General features: G+C 42.7%; 2 protein-coding genes across 2 annotated transcripts; one reads left to right on the plus strand and one right to left on the minus strand.

Moving 5' to 3' along the window:
* The first annotated feature begins 1023 nt into the window (after nucleotides 1–1023).
* SNW1 (SNW domain containing 1) lies at nucleotides 1024–19591 on the plus strand. Its single transcript, XM_039534825.1, has 14 exons — nucleotides 1024–1181; nucleotides 2706–2859; nucleotides 4948–5109; nucleotides 9416–9511; nucleotides 9604–9710; nucleotides 10514–10618; nucleotides 10710–10779; nucleotides 12460–12525; nucleotides 13783–13899; nucleotides 14585–14726; nucleotides 15957–16053; nucleotides 17362–17479; nucleotides 18527–18690; nucleotides 18772–19591. The coding sequence occupies exons 1-14, from the start codon at nucleotides 1045–1047 to the stop codon at nucleotides 18968–18970; spliced, it is 1734 nt and encodes a 577-aa protein (XP_039390759.1). The 5' UTR covers nucleotides 1024–1044; the 3' UTR covers nucleotides 18971–19591.
* On the minus strand, nucleotides 19512–25157 carry LOC120403576 (SRA stem-loop interacting RNA binding protein). The gene is made up of 4 exons (XM_039534827.1): nucleotides 24999–25157; nucleotides 24527–24585; nucleotides 22214–22321; nucleotides 19512–19658 (listed from the first exon to the last, which is right to left on the minus strand). The coding sequence occupies exons 1-4, from the start codon at nucleotides 25072–25074 to the stop codon at nucleotides 19584–19586; spliced, it is 318 nt and encodes a 105-aa protein (XP_039390761.1). The 5' UTR covers nucleotides 25075–25157; the 3' UTR covers nucleotides 19512–19583.
* Between the last annotated feature and the right edge of the window lies 1 nt (nucleotide 25158).

A 25158-nucleotide genomic window follows, 5' to 3' on the forward strand; every position in this document is an offset into this window, starting at 1 on the left:
TATTATATTTTTCTGTCACTCCCTAGAACAATTTTATTTTAGATAATTAGTGTTAACTTGCTGGGCTCAGCAGCCATCTTTGTGGAAGGCAGGTCTGAGAAAAGTAGGGTGACCAGATGTCCTGATTTTATAGACACAGTCCTAATTTTGTGGTCTTTTTCTTATATCGGCTCCTATTACTCCCCACCCCATCCCAATTTTTCACACTTGCTGTCTGGTCACCCTAGAGAAAAGATGCAAATATGTTATTGAGCTCCCTTCCTTCAGAATTGCCACTTTAAGCAATTTTCCTGGGATTATCCAGGTTTTGTTGGATTTGTGACATTCTTCTGGCAGCAGTGGTTTGGAAATGCCAGCAATATCCGAGGGTGGGTGCGGGGACTGTTGTTTTGCTTCATCGTACTGACTCTTTTTTGATTCTTTAGTCACAAGTTAACAATATCGCATCATGACACTAGTGTTATGTCATCAGAGTGCAACACACCACATCCTGACGCAAGATCACCATGTGGTGACTGAGTATGGGCATGGAGCTTCACCCCCTGAACAAGGAAGAAAGCTCTGGCATTTGTCCAATTGGATCAGACAGCTCAAGGGAAAACTCCACAACTGTGCTACATAAGAGTGTTTGCACAGCGCCTGTAAGCATGAAAAGTCAGCAATTCCCATTGCAGCTTCAGTAGCTATGAGCATCCGCATGAAAAGGATGGGGTCAGTTTCCTAATCAGTGCTCAGACTTCTTTGGAACACAGAAAGCTCCCAGTCCTGCAAGACACTATGGCTTGGAGAAGAGAGACTACAACTCCCTCAAGTGTTCAACCTGCGCATATGCATTAGAAACATGTATGCAGCATCTGAAGAAGTGAGGTTTTTTACCCACGAAAGCTTATGCCCAAATAAATCTGTTAGTCTTTAAGATGCCACCAGACTCCTCGTTGTTCATCAAGTCTAGAGGCAGGCTTGTGAGGAAGACTACAACTCCCATAAGCCATTTCGTCATACGTCTGCGTAGTGTAGCATGTGACCTTCCCGCTGAGAAAAGATATGAGAGAGAGACTACAACTCCCAGATGCATTTGAAGTCTGCGCTTGCGCACTTGCGATCTCCCTCCCTCCGTGCGGCCACTGGCCAGGGCCCCCGAGGCCCGATCCGAGCGAGAAGAGGAAGATGGCGCTCACCAGGTTGGTGGGGCAGGTCTCCGCTTGGGGTCGGGTTCCCTCCGTCCTGCTCACGGTCCAGCCCGCGTACACTTACACCCCGCAGGGGACGGGGCCGGGGACGGGTCCTGGCGGGCCCGTTCCGGGTGCGAGGTGGCTCCTGCCCCCACCCAGGGACAAACCGCGCGGGCGGCGCGTAGGCCGCCCCGAGCCGGGGCCTTTCCCGAACGCCCAGCCGCGGGCCCCGCCGCCAGGGGGACAGGGCCGGAGAGACGGGGCGGGGCGCGGGGACCGGACACCTCCCACCGGCCTGCGTCCCGGTTCGGCCGGCGGCTGAGCACTGGGGCTGGGGAAGCGTGGGAGCTGCCAGCTCCCAGGGCGGCGCTGCGGGAGGCAGTGTGCACCCCGGGTCCGGAGGTCTGCGGCCAGCCTTCGGGCCTGTACCAGGGGGACCCCGAACAGGGGGTCTGCAGAGGGAGTTAGAGACGGGAGCCTTCTTCCAGAATGTGCAGCCAGCTCTCTGGAGCTGAAAGGGTTAATTCCCCCTTCTCACCCCCACTGTGGGGATCCCTAGGGTGTGATGACGTCTCCGAGGGGCTACGCAATCACTCCTGCGTGGAGACCGGGGCATAGGGAGCCTGGGGTCTGATGCAGCGTTGTCCAGGACACCCCTGTGCACGGGGGTTGCACATAACGCTCTGGATATGGGCAGACACCCGTGGGCTGGGATGATAGATCCCATGGCGTGCACAGCTCCATCTAGGTCCTAGGCAGTCTACTGAGAGAAGTTGAAAGATCAGTGTCATTGCTCTGTCTAGCTTAAGGTATATCTCTTTTTGTGTTTACTCTGACAAACGTTTTGCAAGCAAACGTTTCCTTAAGGACATGTAAAGAGGGGCAGCCTGGTACTCAGATGGGGGTGCAGGGTGAGCTGAAATGTGGGAAGCTAAATGTTTGGAATTTTAGCTGAGTCCTTTGTTCTTGGCCAATGGGAACAAGAGGTGCTCTGGAGAAAGTGTGCACGACCCTGGAGAAAGGAACATCTTGTATAGCTTGGGTACTTTGTCCAAATCTTAGTGAGAATGAGGTATATCATTGTGTCTGTGGCCATTTACATGAGAGAGTCATTAAGAATTGGAGGATATTTTCTTATTCACTTTGACAGAATGGTAGAAAACATACTTACATGGAAAGATCTGTTATGTTCTTCTGCTCTGTTGCTAAAGAAAAGGCAGACATGGCTCCTGGTGTGCTTTGGCTCAAACAGGGGTTGGAAATATGTATGTATTAATTATGTTAAGTCTAGAGAGGTTGAGAAAGAGTGCTACCTTCAACATTTCAACTCAGTAGCAGCTGTGGCCCAGTTGAAAAGTCCTGCACTCAACTGTTAAATGTTAGATATTATTTCTGATCCAACACAGATCAGTGGCAAAGATTAACATTCCCTTGAAATACTCTAACAACAGACTCAAATATTGCATTTGATCTCAATTGTGTTGAGTGGATGAGGCTGTCAAAGTTAACATCCTTTTGTTTTTGTTTGTGCAGTTTTTTGCCAGCCCCAACTCAGCTGTCTCAGGACCAGCTAGAGTTAGAAGAAAGGGCAAGATCTCAGAGGTCAAGACAGACTGCATTGGTGTCATCACGCAGGGAACCTCCCCCATATGGTTATCGGAAAGGATGGATACCACGAATGCTAGAGGTAAATATTTGAATTCATGCTCTGGTGATAGCTCTCATTTATTATTGATTTTTTTTTTTTAAAGGATAGATTAAATCCAAGCACTTAGATATAGCATAGAAAATTGTGTAGCGCCCCACCATATGAGAAATTGACTGGTTATGTCCACCAGTCCAGGTGGAAGTATTCTGGGTTTGGTTTTGTTTTACAGTATTACTACTTACCATAGGAACTTTCTAGCTATATTGTACATTACCTTCCCTGTGGAGGAGAATATAAAATGAAAGCAAGCAGCCCTTGAGATCATGGCCTTCTGAACACATGCCTATTTTCATTTTCCTGATTTGTTAAATACACAGTTCAGATTAAAGTTTTCCATGCTTGATTACAGTTGGACAGCTAAAAAGAGTTGCATCAGAGAACAAACTCATGGTTACAGTGTTTTAATTAGTAACAGATTATCTTACTGTCCTGTGGTTGTAGAAAGCATTGGCATTTGTCAGACATCGGTGTTAAATATATAATTGCCAAAAACAACCCGAGATAATGATGTGTGTGTTCTTAGTCTTGACCCTGAACTTGGTTAATCTCCTTTCAACTGCAAATGCCGACAAATTGGGAGTGAGAACAGGTGTTTTTGAGAAATTGCACCAAGACACTTTGTATTTTGACCCAGAAATTCCTTGCAGTGATTTAAAATTACATTTGACATGAGGTCTCAGACTTGGTGTGGTTAGTCCTAAACGAGTGTTAACAACAACAGCACTTCTGGGACAAGGGACCAGTGACTCTACTGAAGTGTTAATACTTTGCAAACCATCAGGACTAGAAAAGGATATCTCATATAGCAGTTGCGGCTTTCCACTAATATATAATATTCTTTTTTAGTTTCAATGTCTGATGAGATATCGGATCTTAAAATTTCCACATTTTCATTAATTCTTTTCCTTACTACATTTTAATTAGCAAAATTAATAGAGCTGCTAAAGATATCTTTTTAAAATTGGGTGTCATGGCTTTCAAATAGCATCCAGCCTAACTTCCAAACACGAGCAGTACATGAGCTGATAAGTATGTGGGAAGGACTGTTACAAGTATCTGTCCAGTTGATAGATCAGTACAAATGTCTTTAAGAGCAGTAAACTGTTCCAAGCATGATCTTGGCCCAGAGAATAAAAACGAAGTTTAAAAATCAGTCTCTAACATAGCAAAAGTACTATGAAAAGGAATCTCATTTTGGTTTACTGACCAATGACTATCTTTTGGTCTGGTTAGGGTATGAAGACTATTTAATTCTGTAACTGGGGTCTTGGAATGTGACACTTGAATGAAAGAGCTTTGGTAACTCAGCTCAGATTGTTCTTAGCGTGTACGGATCACTAATCCTAGATGTATCTCAACTTTTATGGATTCAGAATGGTCTGGTTTGAGAGGCCTGTCTCCTTCAGCTCATTAAATACTGAGTGAAAGGGCAGGTAAGAACTCTTGAAGCATGGGGGCTTGGAATTCCTACCCAAGTGCCAATGTGTTGGAGTCTAGCATACCTATCATTTTGAATGCGTGAGCTACAGGTTTTGTGAAAAGAGTGTTTCATTGTTAAAGCAACAAATAAGCTGCTAAAAAATGTCCGCTGCTAATTTTGCTGTGAAAAGTGACAAATACCAAATATAGCTTAGCAGCAGAAAACTGTCACTCTTGTAACATTAGTAGTTTGCAGTTGCTTTATTGTAATAGTAAAATACTTAAAGTTCAAACTCCTTGATTCATGTCTGAATCTAATTCTGTGATTATTATTTGTATTGTGGTAGTGTCTGACATAGTCCAGTCAGGGATAGGAGCCCTTGTATGGTGCAACAAATAATTCTGGACATTGCCCGAAGGAAAACGAATGCATCTCTCTCTTCTATTTTAAGAATTCTGAATTCTGCTGCCCACTGAAAAAATACACTGTTGTATAGTCTGGTTGTTGCACTCTGGGAACAAGGCCATTGTGCTGGAACCAAAGCACTCCCTGCTCCCATTCCTTGCTGAAAAATACTGGCAAATCTCATGCTTGGTTTCATGCCACATGTTTCATCTATTGCTCACTTCTGTTTCCTTTCTGTGCAGGATTTTGGAGATGGAGGTGCTTTCCCAGAAATCCATGTGGCCCAATACCCATTGGATATGGGCCGAAAGAAGAAAATGTCCAATGCTTTGGCCGTTCAAGTGGATGCAGAAGGAAAAATAAAATACGATGCTATAGCTCGACAGGGACAGTCAAAGGACAAGGTAATACATTCTTACAATAGGCGTACATGTGTCTGGAAGCCTTAAACAAATTGGGTTAAACATGTTTGTTCTAACAAACTGTCACCATTTTGACACTGGATATCTAGATGGTCACTTTTAAGCATTGATGTGTTTTGTTAAAAGTTTAGGAGATGAGGTAAGATCACTCAGATATGAGTGGCACGATTGGCAGGATATGGTGACCCAGACCTACTTGAGTCTTTCTATTTTGTAACTGAGATAATAACTTTGTGATCTTACAGAGGTTAGGTAATGGGGGTGAAAGTGCCTACTCAAAAGTTGTCTGTTGTTGGTGAGTATTATACTGGAGTTTGACCATCATGGGGCATTCTACAGAAAGCAAGGCACGAGGGTCGGCTTGTCAGAGTCAGCCTTCAATCAGACTTCTGTAATTCAGGACCAAATCAGGGGTCTCTTTTTGGCTATGAAATGCAGGCAGTAAAATAGCACAAGCACAGCTTCCAGAAAAGTGGACCCTATGTGCTTTTATTGTAACTGTCATGCTATCTGGAGTGACTCATGACCATGAGTACCTACCTTAGGGCAGATTGTCAAAAATAGGACAGACACCCCAAACTGGTGGAATGTTCTGTAATTAGATTTCACCAACCCAGTATCAGATGTGAACTCCTGTATCACTATACAGTCTTTCTGTAAGTCACAGACTGTCCCCTTAGGCTCTCCAGTCTATCTTGCAACTGAGAAAAGCTGGACTTAGTGATAAATGGTCACTTACACCAGAATAAAAAAAATATTCAGGTTGAGACCAGTCACTTACCCCAAGTCAATTTGTACTGTATATCTCTTACCAATGACAATGCCTGTAGCCAATTCTGTAATAAACTAAAGATTTATTAACTTGGGGGGTGGGGGGGAGTAAGGGTTATTTACAGGTTAAAGCAAGCAAGCATATAACACAAATGAGTTGCAATCTAAATCCTAAGAGTGACAGAGTTGTAGTGATCTTTTAATTCAAAATATCTTTCAGGGCAAACCCAGGGATAACCCTGGTGGATCTCTTGCTTAATTTTGGAGTCTCTGGCCCTGTGAGAGTTCAAACAGCAAAGAGATGATTATTTTTCCTTGTGAGGCATTTTTATATCTTCTTCCCTCAGAAATCAAGCTGATAGTCAGAGTTCCCATAGAAGTCCCTTCCTCATGCGGGGAGGGGTGAAGAGGAGGAGGAATGCACTTAACAGAGTCTTTGATCCTTGATATTATACAATGGCTCATTTGCCTTTAATTAACAGGATTTAACATCTTCTTGTTAGAGACCATCAACACACAAAACAAATGTATTGCACAAGTCTCTTCCTCTTTCCTGGTTTGTTGAGTTACATAGAGGTTTACAATGCAAATGCTTGCTATCACTTTATAACATGGGGTACAGTTGCATGAGAACAATACATGCAGCATGCTACAGGCATTTTATAAAACACTAAACACAACTTACCATCTAATATTTATTTTGCTAATGCTAACGCACAAGTAACCAAGAATGGTTTCCAGCTATGCATTTGTAAATGTTCAGTGAGGCCTGGGGCCTTGGCATGAGTTGGCACCTGGTCTGCCAGTGTCACAGTAACATTTACTACTTTTTTTTTGTGTGTGTGTGGATAGTCTTCATGTTTTAACTCCTTTTTGCATTGGAGTCTTATTTTGTTATTGCAACTTCCATTGCATTGCAATATGGGGTGGGCAATGTTGCTGACTTAAAATTGCTATACTGTCAGACGCTCTGGGCCCAGACCTGCCCCCACTGAACTCAGTGACAAAACTCCCATTGACTTCAATGGGAACAGATTTGGCTCCTATATCTGTAGTAGTGATTCCTAAAAGGAAATGGTTAAATTGGTTATTGTGGTGTCTTAATTGACATTTAGAAGACCATTATGCAAACTCCCAAGCCCACTATGAGGAGCTCATATTTCAGAGAGGGTGGATTGGATCATAGACTACATCAAAGCTTTCATTTTCCTTAAACAGGTGTGGGAACAGGAGAATTAGTGAGGTTTGACTGGATCATTTCCTTGCCACAGTAACTATTATCCATCTCTCTCCAGAGTAACCTAAAAGAAATCTGAAAAAAAAGAGCTGAACACAGAGGGCTTTTTAATTTTAAAATCATTGAGATGTTGGTATGTATAATTGTTAAGGAACTCAAGATTCTTCCTGGATTGATGGATAGCCCCATGAAAATTTAAGCACTAGGAGGAGCACTTACTTTTTACAGGGATGAGTGCTGTTCAAAACCCCAAGGTAGATGAGGAAGGGGTGTAGCTTTCTAAAAGTATCAAGTGCCCAGTGAATGTGACGGTGACTCAAACTTTGAGGGGTGAAAATTTCCTTAATCAGAACACACTGATGGCTATGGTATGAAAACATTAATAGAATAGACCTAATAATTTGTGAAATGGTTCATTACTCATATCAGAGTAGTATCCATCTCTTTTGATAGAGCTTTCCTTGAGAAGTGGGGTTAATCCTGGGTCTTTGTGGAGTGACCTGAATTCCAGTTTGGATAAATAGATGGTGCCTTCTCCAGTCGAAGTGCAGGGGAGAATTTTGAAGTTAGTCACTTTTGCCATAGACCAAAATGGAAAAATCTGTTTTGTAGTGTTCGGGGTTACCCCATTCCATTCCTGTAGATGGCTGCATTTCAGGCCTGCAAATGATGCTTACTTTACATATGTAGTTGATATAGCTCTGTTTAGAGCCACTTTGAATATACAGAATCAAACATATTGCTGAAAAAATATTTAAACAGTTACAATGTGACAAGTTTCAGGCAAGAAAGTTCTCCATATAAGCCTGTTCTTATAGAATTCTAAGCATGTATGATTAGATTCTACTGCTAGGTGAAGTGTCTTCAGATATAGGAATGTCAGAAAGCAATCTCTTCTGATAGCACCAAAGCACACAGACATTTAGTCTTTGCCTGTTACGACTGCCCCAACCTGCAAAAGGAATCTTTCAGAGGGACCAATAAGTTGATTTCTGATCACTCCACATTGGAATAATTTCAAAATGAAATGCTAAAGCCCAATAGCGATGAATCTCTTACCTGACTTTCCTTCGTCCTCATCATCAAAACAGTGGTCCAATTAACATTTATAAGATATTGGTTATCGCCACTAATGTCAGACTAATCTCCACATTGCATCCACTTTACTGTCACTTTGCACACAAGTAGAATGTCTGTTTAGTGGGTAATGAGTTGTGGATTTAGTTCACAAAGCTCATTTGTGCCCCAATCACCTGACAGAGGTATATTGTAATTTTGAGATAACTCCTTTAGCCTTCTTTTGGCTCTGAGAATATTCTGAGCTCCTTCGATTGCTTGGTCCTTCGTGCAGTGAGGCTCTTGAGTTTTATAGTTAATTACCATAGAGGAATACTGTTCTTCAGATGTCCTTCACTTGGCTTTGTGAGATGCTGGAATAGTGATGCTCATTTAAGGGATTATTAATTTTGCAGTATGTGGATAAGAAGCAGTAAATGGCTCTTGTGTGCTAATTTGGCACTGAGACTACAGGTCAGTTTTATAGTTAGGCATGCACTATTAGGAGCAGTTTATTCCACCTTTCTACTTGCAAGAAAAGCTATTGAGAGATTTTAACCCTTTGAGCCAGGATTTTCTGATGTTACTTATTGAGACAGATGTAAAATCCTAATTCTAGGTGCATTTTTTTTTCCTTGTATGAACCTTTCAGTAACACTCCTTCCCTATATTATTATTATTGGGGATTAAGATTTAATAATTGTGTGTTGGAGGACTGAATTATTCATGCTAGGAAAAACATGAGATCTCTCAAATATTTAGCAATTTCAAGGAGGTAGGGAAGATGATGATGTAAGGTATAAAAGCAGGATAGCCATTTGAATTAAATTTCCCTAGTTCTTGAAAACTGATATATAAATCTGGGTTTTCTAGCTTTGCTAGGGGATCCCAAAAAAGGAGAGGGACTGGGTCAGGGACTGGGAGCCAGGAATTCATTAATTCTAATCCCAGCTCTAGTGGCAGTTTGCTATGTCACTTGGGGCAGGTCACTTCTTTGCCTTCAAGTTTTTCCATTTGTAAAAAGGGGGTGATACTACTTCCCTATTTCACAGACGTTTTTTGAGAAATCCTGATTTCTGTGGTGCACCTGGAAGCTGAATGATTGCTATATAAATGCTTAATATTATCAAAAGGATAATCTGTCTTCTGAAATATCTCCTTGTGGAATGGTGCATTTCCATGTATTCCTGTTCCACAGCACTGATCATTTATAATGTGTTTCAGGTAATTTACAGCAAATATACAGATCTGGTACCTAAAGAAGTTATGAATGTGGATGACCCTGACCTGCAAAGACCTGATGAGGAAGCAGTGAAAGAGGTACTGTATACATTGATGCATATAGCTATTAAAGCTACATTTTATTTTTTGCATCTTTGTTATGGCACTCAACATTATATTCCTAATTACAGCTAACTGAAAAGACGAGAGCAGCCCTGGAGAAATCTGTCTCCCAGAAAGTTGCGGCAGCCATGCCAGTCCGAGCAGCTGACAAACTAGCTCCTGCTCAGTACATCCGGTATGGACCGAGTTAAAGTATATAATGCTTTTGTGTAGAATTGGTTAGTAAAAGTATGCCTTGATTTTTGGGAGGAGGGTCCTCTCTTTTGAAGCTTACTCCTTTGCAGGAGGCTGCAGTGTGAAACTTAATTCAAGAAATGTAGACTTCATTATTAACGAGGAGTTAGTTTGAAGCATGTTGATTGTCATCACAACAGAAGTTAAAACATTTTAAAAGGTTATTGCTTTTTAATGGAATGTGATTATTAGTCCCATTACAGAGGGCACAGTGTGCTGGGGAAACTGATCATGATGTGTGTGTTTCCACTCAAAATGAGGTCTTTATAGGCAGGCTCTCCCTGTACATTGTGTGACCAACTCTAAAGCAATTCTGAACTACAAGATTAGTCTTTAGTTAGAAGGAATCTCAGCTGTGGCCACAAGAAACTTCCAACCCAGAGTTTGGGTCACTTCAAAGCGTACTTCTGCAAGTATATTAAGGGCTTTTCTGGGTCATAGCCAGTGCGTAGTCCAACAGTGTCTATGAGCAGGTACTATGGCATCTGACTAGATAAGACTATTCTCATCCTTCTAGTTTGTAATTTAAATATTATACTCTGTCCTGTTGCAGAAACAGGACACTATAGCCTGAAAAGGGGCAGTTCAAATGCTGAATGAATGTCGTTACATCTGTGCATTCTGGTGTTGAAGAGCATTTTTAAAAAATGGTGTGAACAAAACTGAAATGCAGAGCAGTCAAATGAGGAAGGATGAGGCTGGCAGTGTATAGAGAACTGAATGTATCTCAACTGCTTTCTTCAGATACACACCATCTCAGCAGGGTGTGGCCTTCAACTCTGGAGCAAAACAGAGGGTTATTCGAATGGTGGAGATGCAGAAGGACCCCATGGAACCTCCAAGATTCAAGTGAGTACCTGGAATTTTTCATAGCAAGTAGAGGATTTTGATAAGCACATTTTCTTACTGCCTATTGATCACACTATGCTTTATCCTTCAGGATTAACAAGAAAATTCCTCGTGGGCCACCTTCTCCTCCTGCTCCTGTAATGCACTCCCCTAGCAGAAAGGTATTGAATGTAGCTGCTATTTTCTGGTCTGGCTTCTAGCGTGTGTTCTTAAACCCCATTCTATTGAGATCTAGCTGGTACCTGTGGTGCTTTTTCTCCTTTCCTCTGCCTTATGGTGTGTTGCTAGGTGATTAATTTAGTGTGAAATGTAAAATTCTGTGCCTGGGCAGTGTTGAAGGTATATTTTCCTATATACCTTCACAAAGGTTGATTTAAATTCCCCACTTGTTTTACAAAGGCTCACATTGCTGTGACTCTTCTCAGCTTGGAGGGTTGGTGAGGCTTTAGACTTAGCATATCAGTACTGCTCAGCCTCCTGTATTTCTTGCAGTATGTAGGACTAACAGGGCATTATTTTAAGTAATTAAAATATAATATGGGCTCAGGACTGATTACCAATTTTACCTTTTTCATATGCAGGTTACTTAGTCTGTGCTGAGGTTTTGAGAAATAAACCAGTTCAATGTATCTCTTATACTTTTAATAAAAAGATTAAGCAAGCAGTTACAAACAAACAAGTTCAAGTGAAATATGTCACCAGCTAACTTATAGTTTTTATAAAGGTATAATACAGTGGTCAAATTGAGGGTACTAGTCAATGGTTCAATTTATCTGGCTAGTCAGTTACTACAGTTAGTAATTTAATTATGAGCAAGTTAAGGAAAACAAGCTTCTTAACCTTCCTGTAAAACTTTAAGGGGAGACATTCCTTTTGACTTGAACAGTTTAGCTCAGTGTCTAAGAGGCAAAGGCTATTGCCTGTCTTGGTTCTAGGGAAATATAGCTCTTAAAATAATTTCCCATAGCACCCTTTTGGCTTTTTCTCCCATTAACCTTCACTGTTTGAAAATTTTTGTTAAGCTTGGTTTGTTTGATACATTCCCCTCCCCACTTTAACACAATGCCTGCATCTTTCTGGCAGTCTGGCACAGACACAGAATGATTTATAAAATCCTAGACTTATAGGAACTTTGGAACACTATTGGTTTAACCCAGAGATCTTCTACTGTTTCAATAACTCCCTTAGAGGTTTAGTGTCTACTTTGGAGAACAGTTAGTAATTCATAGAGAGACACACATACATGCACACACAAACTAGTGAGCATTAGAGTAATTTGAGCATCCTCAAATTGCTTTAGAGAAGGATTTTCACACCTTCCTAAAACCTTTAGCTCACAATTATCTTAGTTTGGATCTAAACTGATATTAACTGGTGTCTTTGATGATGATGCGATGTAATTTAAGCACATTCACATGTGAGGAGGAGGGTTGGTCTCTTCTCTCTTAGTTGTACTGCATGGTTGGCTCAGCTGGTGTTGTCTTTTACCACCCTTCCTTTGGATAGCCAGTCGAGAGAGGAAGAGAGTAGGATACAACTTGGGGTGTTGTGTTGATGGTTGGCATCTTTTGTAGGGCTCAGTGACTTCTCTGCTCCTCCCCAAGGGACCCTCTTGTCCCGTCATGGATTCTAGGAGTTGGCTACAGCTCATCATGGAACTGTGACCTGGCATCTTGCTATTGGTTTACAAAGAACCTTGCTTTCTGACTTGTCCCAATACTTCCCTAGCTGTCTTTTTGAGAGAGAGGAAGTGTAGAATTTTCCTTACTGGTATAAATCTAAAAAAAGTCTTTTCTCTTTTTCCCCCCAACCCCTCTCCCTTGTCCTTTCTCTCAATTCAGATGACCGTGAAAGAGCAACAAGAGTGGAAAATTCCTCCATGCATTTCAAACTGGAAAAATGCAAAGGTAATTAAGTTGTCATAAACTCAGCCTTTAATATTGCATCCTGCTGGGAGACTTCTGTGAATGATTTGCAGCCTGAATAATACTGGCTTTAAACCTCTAGAGCTCAGTAAACTGTCTGCTTTCAGAATGGAGAACAGTTGCAGAGCTCGTTTTTTCTATCTCCTATTTATTAGGAGTGTCAAGATGACAGGAGCACAGAGCTGATGGGGAATATATTACTTCATGGAAGAGATTATATGTGTTGAGAGAAGGAATGGTATTTAATAAAATCCCCATAATATTGCAGTATGTGGAGCTTTAAACCAAAACCTCTGGGTTCTCTGTGAAAGTCAATTAAACTGATAAAAGGGGAAAGTGGCATCAGAGGACAGAGTGCATTTCTTTACAGTCACTCAGACTCTCTAGATAGTTCTCAATTATGCCTTCTAAAACTAGTGCATTTTCCATTTCCAATTTAACTAAATTATTCCCTGGCAGGGGACATATGTGTTGTGCCATTCAGCAAGAACTATAGGGGGTCCTACTGCTTTTGTCAGTAGATCAGTGTTTGCAGGCGATATTAATAATAAAATTTCAGTGACTGTTCTGACCATTCTCTCAAAGTTGCTGCTGTGCAGAAATTCCAAATGAAGGAGGCAGGAAAAGCAACAGGCTGTGGTACTTTTTCCTACCGAAATGAAACTGTTTAACTGTGCTTGACAGTGATTAGAGGCTCGAGTTTTAGGTTAAAACTGCGTAAACCCTAGCTAAGCAAAAACATTATAGAAACCTGTCTTAAATATCTCCCAAAATACCTGCAATATTCATAGACTTGCATTTTTGAGGTGGAGGCAGACCCTAACTATCTCCCAGCCTCACTGGGAGCCTTGTCTCCTGGGGACACAGAGTCCTGAAGTGACTAATGTTTTACATGTATTAAAAACAATTCAGAGAAATCAGCTTTTAAACACAGATTTTAAAACTGGCTACCACCAGAAACAGTGGGTCCCTAGTTTTTAACACAAAGTCAGGAGCTGAGATGTATCAATTGCAGGTGATCACTCGCATCCCAATAAAGATGCTAGTTGAAAAAAACAGATGATCCTTGTGGAAAAAAAGGAGACTGGAGACGAGGCTTGTATTCTCCAGCATAATTATGCAAATTCGTGAAAAGCTTGTCCACTGAAGCATATTAACAACGGGTAAAGATTTTGATTTCCTTGTTCAGTATTCCACATTTCTTTCTCGTGATGAAGTGTCTGTCTGTTTTCACTCTAGGGTTACACTATTCCATTAGACAAGCGTCTGGCTGCAGATGGCAGAGGACTGCAGACTGTTCATATTAATGAAAACTTTGCCAAGCTGGCTGAGGCTCTCTACATTGCTGACAGAAAGGTCAGGCTGTTGTTTAATCTCAGTGTTGTTGTGGTTGGTTTAATTATTTTCTTCTGTGTATTTTTATTTCCTTGGAAAAAATCAACTGAGTGACATTATAGCTTTCTACTCCATCTTCCTCTTGGGCTGACATGAGACATATAAGTGGTATCATCAAAATATTTGAATCAACAGCTCAGCATGGACTGATCTCCAGGGAGCTTGTGACTCTTTTCTTACCCCTGGTCTACACTTTGGGGGGTGGTGGTGGCGGGAGGAGCTAAGTCAGTCTAAGTTACGCAACTTCAGCTACGAAAATAGCGTAGCTGAAGTTTATGCACTTAGAGCTACTCACCACCGTGTCTTCACTGCGATAGGTTGACTGCTAACATTCCCCTGTCAACTCCGCGTACGCTTCTCACTCCGGTGGAGTACTAGAGTCAACAGAAGAGCGCTTGGTGGTTGAGTTAATTGCGTCTTCAGTAGACGATAAATCAACCCCTGCTGGATCGATTGCTCCAGAGCTAAGTGTAGACATGCCCTTAGTCTTAGCTGCTAGGCTGTATGGCTACCTGGTTTTGTTTCATGTTTACGATCTGATTCCTATTGAAAACAAAGCCTGTTTAGTGCGCAGCTTCATAGCTGTTGTTCTCCTTGCATCTCTTGCCCTACCAGTGTATTAACAAGTGTTCTTAATCTCATGCAGGCTCGTGAGGCTGTGGAGATGCGTGCCCAGGTGGAGAGAAAGATGGCCCAGAAAGAAAAGGAAAAGCATGAGGAAAAGCTCAGAGAAATGGCCCAGAAAGCCCGAGAGAGGAGAGCTGGAATCAAAACCCATGCTGAGAAAGGTACATCCCTCCTCTCCTTCCCCGCAAGAAATCTTGTCAGTCAGGATATTAAAGTTGCTTTCATGTTAGTTTGAACCCTTTAAACTAGTTGGAAGAATATGAGAGCCTGTGTTAACTAAACCTAGACTGCAATTGCTAAGCACAGCAAATGCTTCTTGTGTCTTGAGTGACCTGGCATCAACTCAGCTAGTTAGTGGGAGTGCAGTTTGATTTTGAACCCCAAGCTCCCGTGTCAGGGAATGCTGCAGAGAAGGTTCTTCAGTAAACTAGAGATGCACTCTGACCACAACAAGGAGCAGCTTTTATGGATTTGTAGAGGGAACCCTTGACTTAAAGGAGGGGCTGGGGCAGCAAGAGATTTGGGGGAACAAACTAATTCACTTCTGTTGTCTAGAGCATGCTGATATTTCCATTCTGATTCTTTTCACGGGACTGTAACTGAATTACATATTTTATGCCAACCTACAATAAGACAGTCACAGGCCAAGAACAAATCTGACTTTACAAAACATAAATGAGCTTTTTTTAAGTCTTAGGATGTCAGGCAGGAATTTTTTTTGCATCCCTGTAACTGGGCCTATTTTAAACAAAACTCTGCAGGCTTTAGTTCACACTGAACACTAGACGTGTTAGTTACTAAACTGTGAATCCCAAGTACTGGAACAGCTGTATGCTCTGGTTTGAAATATTATGTCAAAGATCCAGGTACCAGTTACAAAGAGCAAACATACTGTCTGGTGATAAATCCACTCAGTTGTTGGATGTTCTTTCTTACAGCTGGAAGTGCATGCCAGGGCTTGTTCTTCGGCTACTAAAACCTAATTTTAATAACACTTTGAAGTATAACTCTTCTATAGTACATGGGGACCTATGACACCCTTTTACTTCCATGGGAGTTGCCAAGTGTTAATCCCCAGGCATTTTAGAGAGAGAAGTATCCCTTGAAGATTTAACTTAAACCCCTGAAAGCCAAGAAAATGTGGTTCAGACAGACTGCCTCCTCCATCTGTCTTGTTAAGCCAGGTGTTAGAGAAATGCTCTCAATGTCATTAGAAAGGGATGTTTTGATTCTGCTTTTTCACTTTGTTAAACATCTGATTTAAAAAGTGATAGAGCCCTTCATCTTCTGTAAATCAACACTGACTTCAGTTACTGCAGTGATGACTGGTTTAACTCTATCAAATAACAAGTAGCTGTCTATAATCAACAATCTTAAATGTGTTTGTACAGAGGATGGAGAAGCTAGAGAGAGGGATGAAATCAGACATGACCGTCGCAAAGAGAGACAGCATGACAGGAATCTTTCCAGAGCAGCCCCTGACAAAAGGTGAGTCAGGAAGAGCAGTTTATCTAAGTGCTGTATTCATGCAACTCCCTTCCTGGGCAATGGAAATAACAGTAAAGAAGTTTCTACCCATGGGCCAAGGTTGAGTGACCTGTATTGATGAGGGCTTCACTGGTATTCCTCCCTCACTTTCTGTTACAGGATTTTAAAAGCTTTATCAGCATTGCCAGTAGTGTATGTAAGTAAATGTTTAGATCACACAACTTAAGTTCCACAGGATGTCTGCAAAGCATTTAACTTCATGGAAACTGAGTTTACAGGATGTACACGTTGATCTTAAGGAACTAACACTAAAAACCTGCATTTGGCTGGTACCAGCTGATTTGGGCTTAGGGGCTATTTAATTGCAGTGTAGAGGTCTAGTCTTGACCTGGAGCCCAGGCTCTAGGACCCTGAGATGTGGGAGGGTCTCAGTGCTCAGGCTGTAGCCTGAACCCAGAAATCTACAGTCATGCAGCCATGGGAGCCTGAGTCAGCTGGGATGGACCAGCTGTGGGCTTTTAGTTGTAGTGTAGACATACCTGTAACTAGTGAAATATTTGTAGCAGTTAGTATGGCACTTAGCTTCTGATCAAGAAAACTAGCTTCCAGGAGCTATTTAACTCAAAGAGCTCTCAAACTTATGTATATATCCTGAACCAGAACCATTTGGCTGAAGGCATTTTTAAATCCTGCAAGCATGCTGAGGAATTTAGTTGTGAACCAAAGTTTTAGTGATACAGAGCCTAGAAACCACACAAAGTCTCAGTTGAGATGAAATTCTGACCCAAGATCAATTGGAAACCTGCTGTTGACTTCAGTAGGGCCAGGATTTCACCCCTGGTATGTGGTTCCAGTTCATTAAACTTATTTAATTCAAGCAAAATGGTTCAAACGAAGCCCGTGTTTTTGCCCAGACCAACTTTTAAGTTCCCAAAAACTTCAGAGCTTTCACTTTTGAAATTTTTGTGGTGATCAGCTCTGAAATTAACCACCCAACCTCCTAAGATTGTCTTCTGTACTGGTTCTTATTGAAAGCAAATATAGAGGTTTCTAAACCTAAACCAGTTTGATGTGATGTTAAACAGTAGAAAAGCAAACTCAAAGGCCTTCCCCCAAAATGTCTCCTGTGCCAAGAGACCATGTTAACCTTCAGCCTTAAAATGGAAGTTTCAGGGTCAAAATCCAGCTTCTGACAGAAACTGTCTTAGTCATTGGTCCAGCAGCAGGTCATGATTTTTAATCTTAACTTTAATAACTTTGATTATCTTCCAAATGAACAATGTTAATTTTGTTACATTTTTAACTCAGGTCAAAGCTGCAGAGAAATGAGAACAGAGATATCAGCGAAGTTATTGCCCTGGGTGTTCCCAACCCTCGGACATCCAATGAGGTCCAGTATGACCAGAGGCTTTTCAACCAGAGCAAGGTAAAGAAATGAGGCCCTTTCACACTTGTTTATTTCTAAAAGGTGAATGTCGGGCCAACTCATCCCTTTGTAGGGACAGTCCAGTGCAGAGAATTAGTGACCCCTTTCTACTGGATGTGCAGAGGAAAGCTTTGAAGGCAGACAGACAAGTTGCAAGACAGAGCAGGAGCCACTTCAGCTAGCTGTTCTGATTCCCTTTCATTTAGTGCGGAGATACTAAAGTGATTAGAGAGTATCCAAACTTAGATGGATGATGACCCTCTGTCAGGGGAATGAAGGAACTTCATTTGAAACACTTTTTGCAAAATGCATAAAGAAATGGGCTACTGAGACAAGGAGGCATATGGTAAAGACATGGATTCAGAACAGGAGCTTGAAAGTGGCAGACTGCAACTCCATGTTTTACTGCTCATATTGAAAATGCTTCTCAAACAATTATCACTTGCAGTAAGTTTTATTTAACCAGGTCCCAACTGTACTTTGAAATCAACACTATCAGGGAAGTCTAGTTAATTGAAAGAACTGCACGTGCCCCTTTGTCCTCCTGCCCAGTGACCTTACAGTCATTTTTCTTATTTGTTCTCACTTCTTGTGAAGACCCCCAGGAAGGAAAATTGACTCTGTAGGGAAAGTGTAACATATGCAAAAAGCTGAAAAAGCAGGCTTTTCCTCTTTACTTCAATTCTAGGACTCCTGGGTATTTTTTTTTAAAGCTGGCTTGTTACTTTTAGTACAGCATTAAAAGTATTTTCAGTTGCTTTAGTCCTAGTCTAAAGCTGTTACGTTAAACAGCTTCTCTGTAGGGCAGGTTGAAATAATACCTGTATATTAAAATGCAGGTGCTCTTTCCTGTTGCTTGCTGGGAGGACAGAAATGTCCTTTACACAGCAGATGTTTGTAGCACCGAGAGTTCATGATCAGTAGACATTATATATTGTACTTCCCTGTAATTCATCAGCTTAATGTTACCTCACTGAGCTTTTGAAAACTCTTGTATCCTACTCTGATTAGTACCTCACACATTATCCATTCTCTTCTCTTTTTTAGGGTATGGACAGTGGATTTGCTGGAGGAGAGGATGAAATTTACAATGTCTACGACCAGCCTTGGAGAAGCGGTAAAGACATGGCCCAGAACATCTACAGACCTAGTAAAAATGTGGACAAAGACATGTATGGAGATGACTTAGAGGCTCGAATAAAGACTAACAGGTAAGAAAACAGGAGAAACTCAGCCTCTTCTTGTGTTATTTAAAACAATCTGGACTAAACATCATCTCTCTTCTGCTGCAGGTTTGTTCCAGATAAGGAATTTTCCGGCTCAGACCGTAGACAGAGGGGCAGAGAGGGACCCGTTCAATTTGAGGAAGATCCTTTCGGTCTGGACAAGTTCTTGGAGGAAGCCAAACAGCATGGGGGTTCTAAGAGGCCCTCTGATAGTAGCCGCCCTAAAGAACATGAACATGAGGGCAAGAAGAGGAGGAAGGAGTGAATAAACTGTCCAAATTGAGTACCAAGAGTGGACTATAAACTGGGACTTCATGCTCATGATATTTTTAATCTATCAGCAGTGGATGGTTACACATGAAGCAGTTTAGCAGTTCTGTGCAGTGTAGACAGATGTGCATAATGATTCTTTTAAGTTCTAACTAGGACAACCACCCATGAAGAACAGGGGAGGGGGAAGATTGTTTTGAACCATTCAGGGGCATATTATCTTTATGCAGGGCTTCAGCTATGCTACTCCCCTGTGCCCTATCAGCACTCACAAGAGCTCTGTCCCAGCATCTCAGGGTAAGATACTCTTGCCTGGAGCTTTAGTTTTGTTTGTTTTTTTAAACTAGCAAAGCTTTACCTTAATGATAGTTCTCCTTGTGTATATAGCTAACCACCTGCTTATGCTGTAATAAATGGAATTTGGGGGAGCTTGTAGGCTAGAGTTCTTATGATTCACTGTTCCCCTCCCAGCTCAAATATAAACTATACAGCCGCAGCAGGGGGAAACAGCTGGATTCTGTTTTAAAGTCAAATACTCACACTTCCCCTCAGTAATGTTTATTTTAGACTTTCTTTACATGTTGGTGAAATAAAGTCTCCTGCTGCTGCTAACTCATGTCAGTTTCTCCTTCATTTGTATACTGGCTTCGAAAACTTCTGGGTTTCTGCTGTTGAACCTGGAACTGAAATAGTGAAAACAGCTATTTAAACCACAATTGAAACTTCAAGAGACAACTGACTTAATATTCTCCATCCCCACTGATCTCACTCTGGGACAGATGCTCTCAGAAGGTATTTTGCTCTGCTACACTTGCAGTTTCAGGAGCCATAAGTATAGATACTAGGTTCCCAACAAGAAAGTTAGAAATAGTGCTGCCCTGTGGGAGAAAAATCTTAATAGCTTCCCCAGAACTACACCTAAAACTAATGGAAAGTAACTGTCTAGGATTAAATGGGATAAACTGCCTATGCATAGTCTTCTACAGGGAGGAAAAATGGTCATAGTAGGGAAAGGGTCCAAACAATACTGACAAAAGGCCTAGTTCTGTAAGGAAATGAGTCCCCCTGAGAGGATGGAGTAGTTTGGGGCAATCGCTGACTTCAAGTGAGGCCACTAAAGGAGACAGCACGTGGTTTTCACTTTTCTGATACTTTGCTCTAAAGTTGTTGCATCAAACTTGGACAACTCAGTTGTCTGACTCTAGCATTACCCACACAAGTTTTGGGGCATTGAGCCAATACATTCAATGTGGACATAAGAGGCAATATACTAAATTGCACAAGCAAGAAATGAAAAATTCAGGTGAGGGAGCATGTCTACCCTTTGACACAAAACCTAAGGCTTCTTCTGAATCCTCATGTGCTGGATTTCCAGATAGCCTTAGTGGCCCAAACCACCACCTTTTAGCCCTTCTGTACTTGGCTGGAAAGGCCCTGATTGATGGGGAGTGTCAACCAGACCTTTGACCTTCAGTATGAATGTGTGCAATATGCTTTACAGGAGACTACATCAGCTATGTCTACACTGCAATTAAAGACCTGCAGCTTGGGCTCTGTCTACACAGCTGTTTAACTGCAGTATAAACATTTGTACTGGATCTTGGGTTCTAGGACCCTACCACGGGAAATGATCCCAGAGCCTGAACTCCAGTCCAAGCATCTACACAGCCATTAAACAGCTATGTAGCCCAAGCCCTGCATGCCCAAAGTCAGCTGGCATGGGCCAGCTGCAGGTGTTTAATTACAGTGTGTGTGTGTGTGTATATATATATATATCTCCATCCTTTAAGGCCACTCAAACTCTTGGAAATGCAGAATACACCTACTTTTTTAATTGTGGTTATATGAATGAGACCTGTGCTCTACAGACTACACTGACTCCCATGTAATTTCCACTGCAGTTTAAAGTGTTGGTTCTAATTTAAATCCCTTTACAATTCAGGTCTTGCATATATTTCTCGGTTCCTATTCTACCTCAAATACTTGACTTCAAGTGCTACGTGCATAAAGACCAAAGGTCCCCAAACTGAGGAGCACACTGAGGAACCTTCGGCAGGGCCAGGGCTACCGGCCCCATGACTGACCCCAGCCTGGCCCTGTTCCCAACCCAGGGCTGGGAGTGGGGCCAGGAGTAGAGCCACACCTGGCCACAGGCCCAGCTGTGGCTCAGCTCTGCTCCCAGCCGGGCGCAGCTCCGGGAGCAGCTCTGCGCATTGGTTACCCGGAGCTACGCTGGAGACGACCCCGGGCCCGGAGCCTGCTGGTGCCGGGCTCTGCACTTCGGGCGGTGCAGGCGGGCTCAGTGCGCTGGCTACTCCGGCGTGCCCGCGGAAAGGGCCGTTGCAAGGCCTGCTGAGCCGCCCTGGGCAGATGTCGGGGCCGGATTGGCCATTGCTCGGAGCCTGCGGGGGATCCCGCCCCACCCCCTGTGGTTAGAGCAGCCTGCCCGGGGGCAGCAAAGCGGCTGGGCTTCGCTAGCCTGCAGCCACCGCACAGCTCATTAACCCACCAGCGGAGACCCGGGGTAGAGCTGGGGAGCACCGACAAGCCTCCCACGTCAGAGGAAAGCCCTGTAGGGGTGCAGTCTGGCATTGCACCCGGCTGCTTCGTCTGTTCAAACACCTCATCTCAGTCTCCACCCCCTTTAGGCTTCAGCTTCCTGAAGGCAAAAAGAGACCCCTAATAAAAAGCTACCTCAATGTTCATTCTAACTTCCCCATTAAAAAAAAAAAACAAAAAAAAAAATCATCCCTGTCCACATCTCTCTCTCTCTTCCCCTGACCCCCGAGGCACAGCCCGGCTCCCAGCCAGGCACAGACAGGGTAAGGGGGGGCAAAAACCATCAAAAGTTTGGGGACCACCGATCTAGACTGTCCCTAAGTTTATATAGCTGTGGGCTGCATTCAAGGCTGTCTTGGACAGCCCTCTACTCTTGAATTTGTTTTCTTCCTTTTAGTCCAACATGAGGGAAGTTTGACTTTCAAGAGACACTGCAGAATCTGCTTAGTCACACTATCTGGAAAAGAGGTTTGGGATAACTTCAGAGAAAGTTCTCAGTTATAGGTTGGGGAGTGTTACAGTTGTCAATTTTACATTACTTCTATTGTAGTGTTTAGATGGTTCATCCAACTTGTGTTGGGCGAGGCACACGGAAGACACCTCAGCACCCTTGGGCTATGCAAAAGAAGTTAAGAGTTCAGTTTCTTTTATAAAATGTTCATTTAAAACAAACTGTTACCTTGATGCCATCTAGGATGTGAGATTCCTTCTGTAATGCATTGCGAAGGCCTTCTTCTGAAGAGAATCCAACCCAGCAAAAGCCTTTGTGAAATCCTGTTTCTTTATCCTAGCCACCAAATACAAAATAAAATGTAGCTCAATAAACTGAAAGTACTACATATATATTGTTACAGCACCCTCTTACAAAGTTTTTCATGGTAAAGATCCTTAGTTCACTAGAGAAAATTAAATACTTTTTCAGGAGCCCATCATACCCTTTCCAGAACACTTGTGCTCAACTGCCTTGTGAACTTGATTAACTGGATACTGCTCCCCTCCCCTCCAACAACTTGAGTCCAGCAGCCAAAAACAATGTCTTTTCAACATTAGTTTGAAAGGCTGGATAGCATAGGATGGTTATTTGTTCAAGACTGAAGGCATTATCTATTGTCTACCACAAGTGGCAGCATTTAAATGGAGGTCATAGACTTTAAGGTCAGAAGGGACCATTATGATCATCTAGTCTGACCTCCTGCACAATGCAGGCCACAGAATCCCACCCATCCACTTCTATAACAAACCCCTAGCCTATGTCTGAGTTATCAAAGTCCCCAAATTGCGGTTTGAAGACCTCAAGCTGCAGAGAATCCTCCAGAAAGTGCCCCGTGCCCCATGGTTGATCTAAATCAGAAGCCTGAGCCTTGGAAAGTGAGGGAGCAGGATTATAGCAGTAGTCTAAGATACTAGGAAAGCAGATTGCAATAGTAAGACAAGCAAGACACATAGGAAAAAAAAATCCATGACTTCCTAAATTCCTTTTAATGGACTTGCCACTTTAAAAATGCATTGCTATCCATGAAGAGCAAAGCCAGCTACAATAGCCAAATCTGCCAAAGTACCTCAGGCCTGGGCTACAGCTAGTTAGGCCTGGGTCTGCTACACAGTTCTGCCACTGAATTTCAATCATGACCACCAGCACCACTTCCAATTTATGCTGAATCTTCTGTCTAGACATTAGCCTTGTCACAGTGTGACATCTGTAGTGTCCTGTAAAGAGTGGTGATAAAGACATCAATTTTATTTTCAGAAATAAGATGATTCCCTGCAGTGCCCAATAATTTCACCCACTTCCCAAGTGGTCTCCAATTCTTATTAAACCTACTCTTAGGTAAAATGATCAGTTCACAACAAGAAATTTAGGGGGGTTGTTTGTTTTGTTGTCCAGCTGTAGCTCACTAACATTGGGGTTATTAGTGAGGGGACAAGATACTTTTATCCTGTTGAAATATTAATTTTTGAGAAACTGGACTGGTAATCAGTGTCCTACCAGTTACGACCGCTTTAGTGAAATATTGTAAACTCACAGAGAATTAAATGAAAGGCAAAGATGCATCTGCTATACCTTCAGAATGGAATTTATTCACCACCATTGTCAGAATATTTTTACATAAGACAACTGAGAAAAGTGAGGCAGTAGAAGCATTGTTTAGATGAACCACCATGCATCAGCCAACTGCCATTTTCCCTAAAAATGGGTGGCTTCCCATATCTGTGAAGCATCCACAACCATCTTCCCAGCTAAAGTGGAATGAAGGAATTCTCTTTTTATTTATTTATTTATTTATTTACAGCCACCCCATTTGGCCCCTTCGTTGCCTACCAAAGGGCTGCTTGAAGCAGCAAAATCACTTTTCAGCTTATTTAACACACAAAATCAAATACCGTATATCCAGTTAAACCAAGTTAACACCAACTAAGGCACCTAATAACTTTGCATTCGTATAACATCTTGCATCACAGGAGTTCAACAAATATAGGAGATTATGATACCCACTTTGCAGATGGGTAAAGTAAGGCTCCAAAAGGTTATGTGGACAAGCTCACTAAGTACATCAGCAGGCACACTGGTAATAGTAACCAAAAGTCCAGACTCCCACTTCTAACATTCTGAAGTGTTTTCCAAATATTAGCTATAACTGCTTATAAGAATCTGAAAGCATGAACCACAAGAGGTATATGAGTTATTTAGGGTGACCCAAGGAAATATAGTAAGGAGATGGAATTAAGGAAAATTAGATCAGAATACAAGAAAAGGCTTCCTAACAGTGATATCGACAAAGCCGTGGAAAAAATTCTGGAGGAGTAGTGGAAGTCTCACTGGGGACTAAACTAATTAAGCATTTGTTCATAGGGAACAACCCCAAGTTAGTGGGGAAAGTTGGACAATATGAACTAATAGACACTTTCCAGCTCCTGTTGATTATATGATGAATAGCAGCGTTAATTTACTTTGCATAAAGGGGGAATTAGCTAAATAAAGGCAGATACTCACAAATGGCAACATGCATTTTCTTACAGTCCCAAACTGAGCAAAATAGTTTCTGAGTTCCTCTGTGGGAAAAAAACGTACAGTCACAACGAAGTCCACGACAATGGGCCGGTGCCTAAGGCCCTAACGCTGTGAGACGTGCCCATCCCTCCATCACACGCACCCCCTCAAGGTCAGCACAGGCTGCCTCGAGATACACCCCCTGCTCAACCCACGAGGTTGGCCCCTCTGCTGGAGCAGACAATGGCGGGGCGGGGGGAGCTATGGAGCCGCCCGCCCCGCTGGAGTCCCGGACAGGAGACAGCTCCTGCCGGGCGGGGACCGGCTCCGGCTGCGGCTCCCCTTTGCGGGGCGGACAGGGGGCTCTGCGGCCCTGGGGATCGGGCCCGCTGTTCACACCACCCCGTGACTGGAAACCCGGGCCCGTCCGGGGGGCCCGGCACGGGGGAGGGGCAGCCGTGCCACCCGGACTCACTGGTGGACAGAGTCCAGTGGATCCGGGACACGAAGAGCTCGAACACTCGCCGGGAAGAGGCGCGCGTCGCCGCCATCTTGAAACGAGAGGAGCGAATTCTGACCTCCGACCTCTTCCCGCTCAGCCAATCAGATCCGAGCCGTCCGTGGCTTTTGCTCCC

Source organism: Mauremys reevesii, linkage group 4 (genome assembly GCF_016161935.1).
Source record: "Mauremys reevesii isolate NIE-2019 linkage group 4, ASM1616193v1, whole genome shotgun sequence".
Lineage (NCBI taxonomy): Eukaryota > Metazoa > Chordata > Testudines > Geoemydidae > Mauremys > Mauremys reevesii.

What these genes read in the sequence shown, in the direction of transcription:
- LOC120403576 (XM_039534827.1), bottom strand. Translation starts at nt 25,074, where the DNA reads ATGGCGGCGACGCGCGCCTCTTCCCGGCGAGTGTTCGAGCTCTTCGTG. An exon ending in CCACTGGACTCTGTCCACCA is followed by an intron (nt 24,586 to 24,998) that starts GTGAGTCCGGGT and finishes TTTTTCCCACAG; the next exon opens with AGGAACTCAGAAACTATTTT. An exon ending in ACATCCTAGATGGCATCAAG is followed by an intron (nt 19,659 to 22,213) that starts GTAACAGTTTGT and finishes TCACTATTTCAG; the next exon opens with TTCCAGGTTCAACAGCAGAA.
- SNW1 (XM_039534825.1), top strand. Translation starts at nt 1,045, where the DNA reads ATGAGAGAGAGACTACAACTCCCAGATGCATTTGAAGTCTGCGCTTGC. An exon ending in TGCACTCCCCTAGCAGAAAG is followed by an intron (nt 10,780 to 12,459) that starts GTATTGAATGTA and finishes CTCTCAATTCAG; the next exon opens with ATGACCGTGAAAGAGCAACA. An exon ending in AGAGCAGCCCCTGACAAAAG is followed by an intron (nt 16,054 to 17,361) that starts GTGAGTCAGGAA and finishes TTTTTAACTCAG; the next exon opens with GTCAAAGCTGCAGAGAAATG.